The 12,532-nt window shown below is 29.7% G+C and overlaps 1 protein-coding gene across 1 annotated transcript; it reads right to left on the bottom strand.

The window, feature by feature from the left end:
* Window positions 1-719: 719 nt before the first annotated feature.
* Window positions 720-9,950, bottom strand: LOC113388626 (FACT complex subunit Ssrp1-like). The gene is given in 12 exon segments (XM_026625990.1): window positions 720-1,144; window positions 4,720-4,914; window positions 5,003-5,147; window positions 5,220-5,286; window positions 5,369-5,480; window positions 6,972-7,263; window positions 8,499-8,630; window positions 8,700-8,939; window positions 9,023-9,198; window positions 9,260-9,361; window positions 9,363-9,662; window positions 9,734-9,950. Coding segments are annotated over 12 exon segments (2,226 nt in total). The 5' UTR covers window positions 9,785-9,950; the 3' UTR covers window positions 720-730.
* Between the last annotated feature and the right edge of the window lie 2,582 nt (window positions 9,951-12,532).

Genomic DNA, 12,532 nt, shown 5'->3' with positions numbered 1-12,532 from the left:
GATTATGTACCAGTGTAAAGAGTAATAAAAATTAACTAAAAAAGGTTTTATAAAAAATTGAGAAGCAAAAATTATTTACCTGTAATAATTTATATATCCATATCACTAATATTTTTTGTTATAACACTCGTTTTTTCGAGAATATTTGTAAATGTTTTTGACTTTGTAAAAAACATTGTCTTTGACAAAATATAAACCTGATGATGGAACGTATCTAGTTCCGAAACGTCGTTATTAAACATCTTCAAAAAACAAATTGCTTTTTATTATTGGATTTATTGTTCGGAAAACAAACAACAATCATATATATATATATATATATATATATATATATATATATGTATGTATATATATATATATATATATATATTTATTTATTTATTTATATGTAAGTATTCTAGTTATAGAGTATCATCTATCATCAATAAAAGTCTTGATTACGTAAAAATATAATATATTTAAAAAAAATTCATCACCTTACTAGCGTTATTAACAATTCATGGAATCTTAAAGTCAAAATTAACAATGGTCATTTATATCACTCGTTATTCGATAATACTTGCATTGTAACAATTATTAGGAGATTTTTGTACATGTATAACTTAAAAGAAATGTCTTAAATGTAAATTGAAATTTTACCATGGTGCATATATATATATATATATATATATATAAATTAATATTAATAAATAACTCACCACAGTAAAACTTCAACAAACGTCTTAAATATCTAATCGCTATCATTTTCCTCAGATCCAGACGTCTCCATAGCCTCCTCCTCCTCCTCTTCCATCTCTTCGTCTTCATCACCATCAGACTCGGCTTTACTTTTAGGTTTCTCCTCACTTTTCGGCTTCTTATCATCTTTAGATTTTGTATCATCTTTCGATGATTTCTCTTCTTTCTTTATTTTATCTTTATCTTTAGCATCATCTTCACTAGACGAAGAGTCATCGCTGATGTATTCTTTACTCTTGTAGTCTCCTGATGATTTTGTAGGTGAGGATGTTTTCTTACTGCTGCTGGAACTGCTGGATTTCTTTTTGGGTGATTTTTTGTCACCTGAGCCTCCTCCTGATGCTTTGTAGTCTGACATGGCTTTGTTGTAGTCGGTTTTCATTTTTGCTGCTTTATCCTCCCAAACCTGGGGAAAAAAATTTTGTATGAACATAGATAGAAATATTTATAATCATAATTACTGTAGTCAATGGAGCGCGTTGGGTCTGAATTTTTTAACTTCCCGTAAGGTAAGTTATTGTAATGGGCCGAAAATCGGAATTGAAAATTCTTACATTTCTCGACATTTTGAAGGTTTCTGAATATTTTGGCATACCTCAGAAAAAATGGATGTGTGTGTGTGTGTGTGTATGTATGTATGGATACAAATTTCCAGTCACGTTTTCGGGCGCACGGATCAACCGATTTGAATGGTTCACAAAACATTCGATTCTTATTGATAGGGAAAAGAGCTGATTACTTTTTGGCAAAGGAAGGTCCAGCCGTTTCGGAGATACGGAGCAAAGAGTGCAAAAAATAGAAATCGACTTTTCTATGATTCTTACAGAATGATCTAAAAAACATTCAATTAGCAATGATTGGGAGAAATGTTTATTAGTTTTTGGCAAAGGCAGGCCCAGTCATTTTGAAGGTACGGAGCTAAATATGTAAAAAATGGCAGTTTTTGAGAGAACTAAGCGTCCGATTTAAATGATTCAAAGAACTTTCTGCTTGTCTTAACGAAATAATCGATTTTGGAAAAAAAAAATTGTCCCATTCTTTTTTTTCTTTTTTTTTTAGTTTTTTGTATATCGAAAATATTTATTTTTAATTCTGACTATAGTTCTAATATACTTTACAAATAATTTCAACTCTGCAATTCAGTTTATATAATATTTATAAATATTAGACAATGTTACAATATTTATAATAATCTATTTGAAAACATTCAGTAATCCTCGAACATTTCGTTACGGTACGGGAAGTTCCAGCAATTTGCCTTAAGGCACGATGCCACCCACCCCACTAGTTTTTGCTGTGTTCCAATTTGCCTGAAATTTTGGAATTAGGTCAAAAGTGAAAACAATTTAGACTCCGCCGACACCCCCCTTGGAAATGACATCCCTTCTCAATTGTGTAATTACATTTTTTCAAAATAACGTCGGAAATCGATAGAAGAACTAATTATAAGAAATAATGTCTTTTATAGTTTTTCAAAAAAACTAATACTTTTCAAGTTACATGCTACCAAAGATTCATATGTTTTTGTCGTTTTTCTTCGTTTTTTTTGCAAATATTAGGTTGTCAAATATCTCCCTTCCGCCTTTTTGTATTATAAACCAAGAGCAAAAAAGCGGAAGGGAGATATTTGACAACCTAATATCTCCTAAAATATACATTTTAACGAAAATCATGTAATGAACAAAATAATGTCAATAAAAATCTTAATAAATCGGTATTACATAAAGTGTTCTAGGAAAAATATTAAGCAAGATTTGAAAAAGCAAAGTCGTTTTTTATTTCGTTCAAGATTTAATTGTTGTATTTAAAGCCATCTAGTGGCGAGGTTTTACATTTTATGCATTTCGGGAAAATTGGGTTTTATAGTGCTCAACATAAGCTTTAAAATGAGTGCTGTTACAAGTGTTTTGCGTATAAAATGAGTGAGCTATCATACAAATAAGAAGCATATACGATGTTTTTTTCTTTTAAATTATGTATATGGTTTAATGAGCACCATTTCCACCAGAATTAAAGTAATTCACATTCCACCTAGAATTCACTTCATTATAGACATCTTGATGGATTCTAGCAGATTCAATACTTTAGTACAAACTATTTTCATAAAACACACGATTTTATAAAAACTTTATTTTCCGATTTTTTTAAAAATCGAACTTATTTTCATTATATCTCAAAAAGAATAAAAGATACGTATAAAAGTACATAGATAAAAATTAAAAGGCTCTTTCTGACCAATTATTGTTTTTTATTATTTTTCTCTCACACAAAAATTGTCAGAGTTATGATTGTTTAAAGAGTGCGCGGCCGTGCAATCAGAGTCTCTCTCGAACCCTTTAACCCTTCGCCGTTTCAAAATGAGAGGAGTTACAAAAAAAATTATAATGAAAAAAGTTTTAGCCCTTTTAATTACCTTTCAAATGGTATATTACAACTTTTGAAAGAGTCAGAATTAAAGGAGTTATGACCCAAATTATTTTCGAGAAATTTAAATAACATTCAAACCATTTTTAATTACTTAAATTTCTTTCAATTTCAAAATAATTTATAGGGCAAGTTATAGTAATCGCAAAAAAATCGAAAATGAAAATTTTTATATATCTTTACGTTTCAAAACCTTCTGAACATTTTGGCATACCTTAGAAAAAATGGATGTATGTGTGTGTGTGTGTGTTTGTGTGTGTGTGTGTGTGTGTGTGTGTGTGTGTGTGTGTTTGTGTGTGTGTGTGTGTATGTATGTGTGCGTGTATGTGTGTGTTCGGATACAAATTTTCGTCGACGATTTCGGGAACACGGATGAAGCGAATTGAAAAATTCAAAAAACATTCGATTCGTATTGATAAGGAGACGTGTTGATTAGTTTTTGGCGAAGGCAGGTCCAGCCGTTTCGGAGATACGGAGCAAAGAGTGCAGAAAATAGAAATCGACTTTTTGAGAGAACGGAGTATCCGATTTGAATGATCTAAAATACATTCAATTAGTAATGATTGGGAGAAGTGTTTATTAGTTTTTGGCAAAGGCAGGCCCAATCATTTCGAAGATACGGAGCTAAATATGTAAAAAAATGGCAGTTTTTGAGAGAACTAAGCGTTCGATTTAAATGATTCAAAGAACTTTCTGCTTGTCTTAACAAAATAATTGATTTTGGAAAAAAAATTTTTGTTCCAACTTTTTTTGTTTTTTTTTTATTTTTTGTATATCGAAAATAATTCAGATTTTAATCGTAATTCTGACTAAAGTTCTAATGTACTTTAAACAAATATGTTTAACTTTGCAATTCAGTTTATATAATTCTTATAAATATTAGACAATGTTACAATATTTATAATAATCTATTTGAAAACATTCAGTATTCCACGAACATTTCGTTACGGTACGGGAAGTTCCAGCAATTTGCCTTAAAGCACGATGCAATAATTGCCTCAAGACAGAATTCCACTTACAGCTAGTTAATTTCTTTCAATTTCAAAATAATTTTTTTAAACAAATTTTCATCAAAGGGTTGTTTTTAAAGGACTAAAAAGAGTAAAAAATTGATAATCAAGATAGAGAATATAAAATTTTATTCACTTTATATGTAATTCTTATTATATATACCAAAATTTATTTTTATGTGTTTTTTCTTTCAATTTGGAGGTTGTTTGAAGGTGTTTAGGGTTGAAAATAATTTCATTTCAAGGTAAATGTATCAAAAAATACTTTACAAATATATCCTTTAAAATTAAAAACGTTTTCTAGTGATAAAATTGCTCAATGTCAATTTAAGGGGTAAAAATTACACCACTGGGAAGGAATGTCATCCCCCCCCCCCCGGGGGATGACGGCGGAGTCGAAATTGTTTTCACTTTTGAACTTAAGAGTAACATTAACCTAATTCCAAAATTTCATGCAAATTAGAGCACAGTAAAAAAAATTCCAAGGTTACACTACTTTATCCTCTCCATTTACTGCACTAAATTACAACTGTGTTTTTCTACTTACAGATTTATCCTTAAGTTCCCTCCACATCTCTCCGCCCTTCTTAGCGATTTCTGTAATTTTCAAACCAGGATTCTTCTCTCGAATGGTGTCTCTGTTCTCGTTCATCCACAACATGAAAGCAGTCATAGGCCTCTTTGGTTTGTTCTCGTCTCTCTCCTTTTTGTTCTTCTTTGATTTCCGTGGTTTCTCAGACACCTGGATAAATAATCATAAATAATAAATAATCATAAATAATAAACAAACACTCAATAAAATTATTTAGTAATTATCTATTTATTCTTACGGTTTTGCTAGATTTCGATGAAGACGACGATTTATGTTTGTGTTTCTTTTTCTCAGGCGATTCACTTTTGCTGCTTTTATCTTTATCACCTTTTTCCTCACCAGAGCCTTCGTCCGACTCGGAATCTGTGTGATTACTATCGTATCTGTAAAAATATTCAATAAAGTATTAAATCAAATTTATAATCATGTGAAAATATATTTTTATTTTCACTTACTCTTCTGCAACATCTGAATTCTCTTCGCCCGGATTGAAATCTTCGTCTGTTGATTCTTCTTCAGATCCTGGATGTAATAATTGTAATTAATATATATATATATATATATATATATATATATATATATATATTACATAAAAATTTATTACCTTGATCATCATCATCCCGTTCTTCAGCTTCTGCTTTAACTCTTGCAAGATAAGCATCAGGTTCGTTTTCGTTGTCTGAATCACCAAAGTCATCTTTGTACAATGCTTTGTCCTAAAAAAAAAAAGGATATAATATAAATAAATACAGGAGGTTTTATAATGAAACTAAAAAAATAGTAATGGTGAATTGAGTCCCAGTGAAAGGAATAAAATTTCGCAATGTGGAAATTAGAGAAAATTTCTACCTTTGCAATTACATTTTGAACTCCAATTACAGAGATTTCAGGCAATTTACAAAATTTTCAGACAATATTAAACATTTTCAAATGCTCTGCAACCATTTTCAGGCAATTAGCAACATTTTCAAACGCTCTGCAACCATTTTTAGACAATTTTAAACATCATCAGACACGTGCAACCATTTTTGGACAATTTTAAACACTATCAGACACTCTGCAACCATTTTCAGACAATTTTAAACACCATCAGACACTTTGAAATCATTTTCAGACAATTTAAAACACCATCAGACACTCTGCAACCATTTTCAGTCAATTTGCAACATTTTCAAACACTCTGCAACCATTTTTGGACAATTTAAAACACTATCAGTCACTGTGCAACCATTTTTGTACAATTTAAAACATGATCAGACACCCTGCAACCATTTTTAAACAATTTAAAACACAACCAGACACTCTACAACCAGTTTCAGACAAATTAAAACCCAACCAGACACTCTGCAACCAGTTTCAGATAATTTTAAATACCATCAGACACTCTGCAACCATTTCAGACAATTTTAAACACCATCAGACACTCTGCAACAATTTTCAGACAATTTAAAACACCATCAGACACACTGCAACCATTTTTAGACAATTTTAAACACGATCAGACACTGTGCAACTATTTTTGGACAATTTTAAACACCATCAGACACACTGCAATAATTTTCAGACAATTTTAAACACCATCAGACACTCTGCAACCATTTAAAAACAATTTTAAACACCACCAGGCACTCTGCAACCAGTTTCAGACAATTTTAAATACCATCAGACACTGTGCAACCTATTTTGGACAATTTTAAACACAATCAGACACTCTGCAACCATTTCAGACAATTTTAAATACCATCAGACACTGTGCAACCTATTTTGGACAATTTAAAATACAATCAGACACTCTGCAACCATTTTTGGACAATTTAAAATACTATTAGACACTGTGCAACCACTTTTGGACAATTTTAAACACTATCAGACACTCTGCAACCATTTTCAGACAATTTTAAACACAATCAGACACTGTGCAACCACTTTTGGACAATTTTAAACACTATCAGACACTCTGCAACCATTTTCAGACAATTTTAAACACAATCAGACACTCCATGACATTCTCAGGCACTCCACAACATACTATAATATTTTCAGACACTTTCACACACCGAAATAATTTCCCTCACTTTTTCAAATTAGAAGTTTTACTTCAATAAGTTAATTATAACAAATACAAAAGAATCAATGCCAATAAACCCTTGTTAAAATAATAAAATCCCTTCCCCTAAAACTATTAATATTAATATTATTCTGCTTACATTCTTTCCAGTATTCTTAATGTGCAACTTCTTCGAAGTGATGAAATCAAACAATTTACTATACTCCTCCTTCTCAATGCTCGAAAACGTATGCACAGTCCCAGATTTCAATTCAATTTCAAAATCAAAAGACCTCGTTGATCCACCGCCTCTTGCAAAATTCACAGCCTGGATTTCTTCAAACCTGATGTGCAGCGGTGGCTTGTGGACGTATATAAAACCTTTTTCTAAGGGATATAAGTAACCGGCTGCTGCTTTGAAGGAACAATTAACTGCAGGAGTCTCAGAAGCCCTAAAGAGAGATGAAAAATATTTATTACAAAAAAATACTAAGTTATTTGAAGTATTGAAATTGGATTTGTAATTATTGCAGAGTGTTTGATAGAGTTGCAGAGTGTCTGATTAAGTTGCAGAGTGTCTGATAGAGTTGCAGAGTGTCTGATAGAGTTGCACAGTGTCTTATGAGGTTGTAGAGTGTCTGATTAAGTTGCAGAGTATCTGATTAAGTTGCAGAGTGTCTGATAGAGTTGCAGAGTGTCTTGTAGAGTTGCAGAGTGTCTGATTGAGTTTCAAAGTGTCTGATTAAGTTGCAGAGTGTCTGAACATATTTTGGAGTGTCTGCAAATTTTTTTGGAGTGTCCGGAAATTTTTTTGGAGTGTCTGGAAATTTTTTGGAGTGTCTGGAAATTTTTTGGAGTATCTGGAAATTTTTTGGAGTGTCTGGAATTTTTTTTGGAGTGTCTGGAATTTTTTTGGAGTGTCTGGAAATTTTTTTGGAGTGTCTGGAAATTTTTTTGGAGTGTCTGGAAATTTTTTTGGAGTGTCTAAACATTTTTTTGGAGTGTCTAAACATTTTTTTGGAGTGTCTAAACATTTTTTTGAGTGTCTAAACATTTTTTTGGAGTGTCTAAACATTTTTTTGGAGTGTCTAAACATTTTTTTGGAGTGTCTAAACATTTGTTTGAAGTGTCTGAACATATTTTGGAGTGTCTGAACATATTTTGGAGTGTCTGGAAATTTTTTTGGAGTGTCTGAACATATTTTTGAGTGTCTGAAAATATTTTCGAGTGTCTGAATATGTTTTTTGGTATGCCTAAAGGTGTTTTAGAGTGTCTGAACACTTTTTGGAATGTCTGAACATTTTTTTAAAGTGTCTGAACATTTTTTAGAGTGTCTGAACATTTTTTTAGAGTGTTTCGACATGTTTTGGAGTGTCTGGAAATTGTTTTGGAGTGTCTGGAAATTGTTTTGGAGTGTCTGGAAATTGTTTTGGAGTGTCTGGAAATTGTTTTGGAGTGTCTGAATATTTTTCAACGTGTCTGAATATTTTTCAACGTGTCTGAATATTTTTCAATGTGTCTGAATATTTTTCAACATGTCTGAATATTTTTCAAAGTGTCTAAAAATATTCAGTGACCTAAAATGTTTTAAATTGTTTGATAGTATTTTAAATTGTTGTGAAGTGTCTAAAATTGTTGTGCAAGTTAAAAACAAAAAATATTAACAATTACGAAAATACATTCTTACCCCTTAAAGCCATCAGCAGGTATAGTAACTTTCCTATTAATCAAATTTTTCATAACTTTAGCAATGATATCATATGTAGGTCCGGACAGTTCTTTGGACAATTTACCATTGTATTTCTCCTGCAATTCTTCACTAAAAACACAAAATACAACTAAATTAATAAACTTCAAACAAGATGCAATAAATCCTTTATTAACTTACTCTGTGAAAGGTAATTCTATACTTGTCTCCTCTTCAGTTCCAAAAAGCGAAACTAAATAATGATACCTAGTTTGACCTTGTTTAATTGGAGGATCTAATGACACCACAAAGAACATTTGTCTTTGATCTCGATGCGGTAACAAGAATAACCTAAGAACTGTTGACATCGGGATTTTGTAATCAAAAGTTTTACCGTGCAATTGGAAGAAACTTTGGAACAGTTTGATGTCATAACGACCCCTAAAAGGTAATACACAGATAAATAACCAAAATTATTTTAAACATGTGAGTTATCGTCTTGGTGTAGCAAAGTTATTTATTACCTTGGTGTAAGACATTGAATCTCTCTAAATATAGCAATAGCATCACCAGTGACAGAAATAACACTTGCGTTCTTCATAACATTACCATGGAAAGCATCTACAGGGTCCACATCAACATTTTCTGAAGACGGTATGTGAAACCTCATTTCCATTAAAGAAACTGGAGCCTCATCGTTCTAAAATATACAAAAATACATATAAAAACATTGATAAAATCATGGTTTATCACTTTTGTACCTGATGGAACTCAATAGTAATCTCATTCTTCCCCGTATTACACTGTGATACATGATTCAAAGGTATTTCAAAAGCAGTGTTATGTCCTACGTTAAAACTCAAAGACAGATCCTTGGAACTTAGCAGTGCCCCAATTCCAGCCTTTAAGTGACAACTCCTTTTCTAACATATCTAGTTTGTAGTTGGTTTTGAAGAACTTAGCTACTTTTTCGGTGTCACCTTCTTTGAAACCACCAAAGCGACGCAATATACCATTTTTGAGAAATATTCTAAGGCCCCAATTTCCGACAAACTTTTGGAAATTAACTACTTCTAGATCAGAAGAGTTTATTTGTTCTACTTTGCCTGTTTTGCTGTTTTTGAAGATTATTGCTTGATCTGTCATCTTTAATTTACCAGGAACCTAGGAACAAGTATACGGATATAAAAATTGTGCAAGAATAAAAAATATTTTATTCTTTATTGTATTATTACCATGCATCCTTTTACTTCCGAAGAAATATCTGAGTATTCTAAAAAATCCATGATCTTTTATTAAAGCAAAGCAAACCGCTAAGCAAAAGTTAGGTTATAAAAATGTTAACACAAAATTTCAATATGCTCGACGTATATATTTATACGATAATAATAGATATTGTAACGGCATTTATGCACATTATCACTATAAAGATTACGACATTAATTATTAAGTATAAATTATTATTATTTGTGTAATAAAGCGGCGCCTTTTTGTTGGTAATCAAGTGCGCTAAAGAAAGACAAGCGAACAGTGTGAATGTAGCCGACAATGGAACTAAACAGTTGCGCGCGAATTTTAAAAACCGTTTATTTTTTCAAATTCAAAAAATATAAAATTATATTTATGATAATTTAATATTAATTGATTATAATACACTAATATTAACTAATTATATATTAGTGTACTATAAAGGAAGGTGATAAATGTAGTTTTATATGGTTTTATATAAAGCAAAAAAAATTTTGCATTTTAATTGTCTGTACACACAAATAAAATTATATATAAAAGTTTGGTACCTAATGCAAATGCTTCTAGCAGTTTGTTTTCTAGTTTTAACTATATTTTGTATTTGTTTTTGTTTTATTACTACTTTCTAGAAAATATAAAATAAAATCACACACTGTTAATAAACAAATTCACTACATAGTTTTCTCGAAACACTTCTTTCACAGATCTTTATAGATATTTTTTCTAATAATTTCACTATAATTTTATGAGTAACTTTACTACTATCTATAAAATTATAAAAAAATATTTCACTGTAAATACTCCAGCAGCAATATAAAATCAAAAATTGTTCGTTTTCATAATAAACTTCCTCTGCACAGTTTTCCCGAAGCATTTCTTTTACAACTTTATATAGATATTGTTTCTATTACTTTCACTATAATTTTATGAGTAACTTTACCACTATCTATAAAATTTTAAAAAAATATTTCACACACTGTAAATACTCCAGCAGCAATATAAAATCAAATTATTCATAATCACAATAAACTTTCACTACACATCAGTTTTCTCAAAGTACATCTTCCACAGCTTTTGATAGATATTGTTTATATTAATTTTACTATAATTTTTTAAATGACTTTACTACTATCTATTATAAAACAATAATTAACAAACTGTGAATACATTAACAGCAATTTAAAATTAAATTATTTGTAATCATAATAAACTTCTTCTCAATCTCAACACAGTTTTCTCGAAGCACTTCTTTTACAGCTGTTATATAGACACTTTTCTATTAATTTTTTTATGATTTTTTAATCATTTTTTAAAGTAAATTATGAAAAAAATTAACAAACTCTGAATACATAAGAAGCAACATAAAATAAAATTTCTTGCAAGCGTAATAAATATTTCTGCACACTTTCAAACAAGCACTTCTTTCACAGCCTTAAATAAATATTTTTCTATTAATTTCATTAATAGAAATTCAAGTAAGACTTTATCACTGTTCAAATAAATAAATCATTAACAAACTTTGAATGCATCATGTACAAACATATACGATATATAAAATCAAATTCCCTGAAATCACAATAAATTTCAAGCACACCTTCGTACAACAATTTTTTCTTAAATCTTTTAAAATAATTAATTATAATTTAAATAATCATTATAACTATGTTCTACAATTTATAATGTGCTATCATAAATTTATTATTGGCTCTACGACTACATTCTACTAAATAAAAAAATACTTCATTGAAATATTTTTGTTTATTAAATAAATTAAATAAATATTCAAATTTTTAATAAAAATCATACAAAATTAGCTAGTTTTGTTTAAAAAATCAATTCCTATAACAAATATTAATAAAAAAATATCTAGAATTTTTGTTAATCAATTCCTATTACATATAATAATAAATTAATTAAAAAAATCTAATATCATGCCTTTCTAATTTGTCTAACTTTTGTGATGTATTTTTATCATATTTAATAGTGCGAGCACAAAAATATAAATATTGATTTATATTTTTACACTATCGATATATACAAAACAGTTTTAATCATATTTTTGTTCAAAACTGTTTTTATTTTAATAGTTCTTGAGATGTAATTTTCAGCATTTTCAATTGTATAATATAAATATTAGAGACTAATTCTTTGATAACATAGAAATGTTAAGGCAATGCTATGTTACGGGTCTATCTTTGTATGAATTGGTAGTAAAAACTGTCAAAAAGGTTAGGTTATAAAATCTAACCTAAAAAACGCACAATGTTATCATAAGTGCATCTTTTGATGTCTCATTGATAACACAAACGTAAAGTTAGGTTTTATGTGTAAAACACTTGATTGTAGAGCAAATTCAAAGCATTTTGATAGATCGTTACATATATGTGTACACATAAAATCTAACCTAAAAAACGCACAATGTTATCATAAGTGCATCTTTCTGATGTCCCATTGATAACACATACGTAAAGTTAGGTTTTATGTGTAAAACACCTGATTGTAGGCAAATACAAAGCATTTTGACAGGTCTATATATAAAATCTAACCTAAAAAACGCACAATGTTATCATAAGTGCAACTTTCTAATGTGCCCTTAATAACACATACGTAAAGTTAGGTTTTATGTATAAAACAACTTATCACAAAGCAAAAACATAGCATTTTGACGGTTTTTACTACAAATTTATACAAATATAGACCCATAACATAACATTTCCACTTTATGGGAGCATAGACCCCTTATATTTATATTACAAAACAGTATTTATATTTTTGTTTGCACCTAC

Source organism: Ctenocephalides felis, unplaced genomic scaffold, assembly GCF_003426905.1.
Source record: "Ctenocephalides felis isolate EL2017-DRISC unplaced genomic scaffold, ASM342690v1 CF-g0.4_SCAFFOLD_03572, whole genome shotgun sequence".
In the NCBI taxonomy this organism is placed as follows: Eukaryota; Metazoa; Arthropoda; class Insecta; order Siphonaptera; family Pulicidae; genus Ctenocephalides; species Ctenocephalides felis.
The sequence above is the reverse complement of the archived record's forward strand: the minus strand, read 5'-3'. Positions and strand labels throughout refer to the sequence as shown.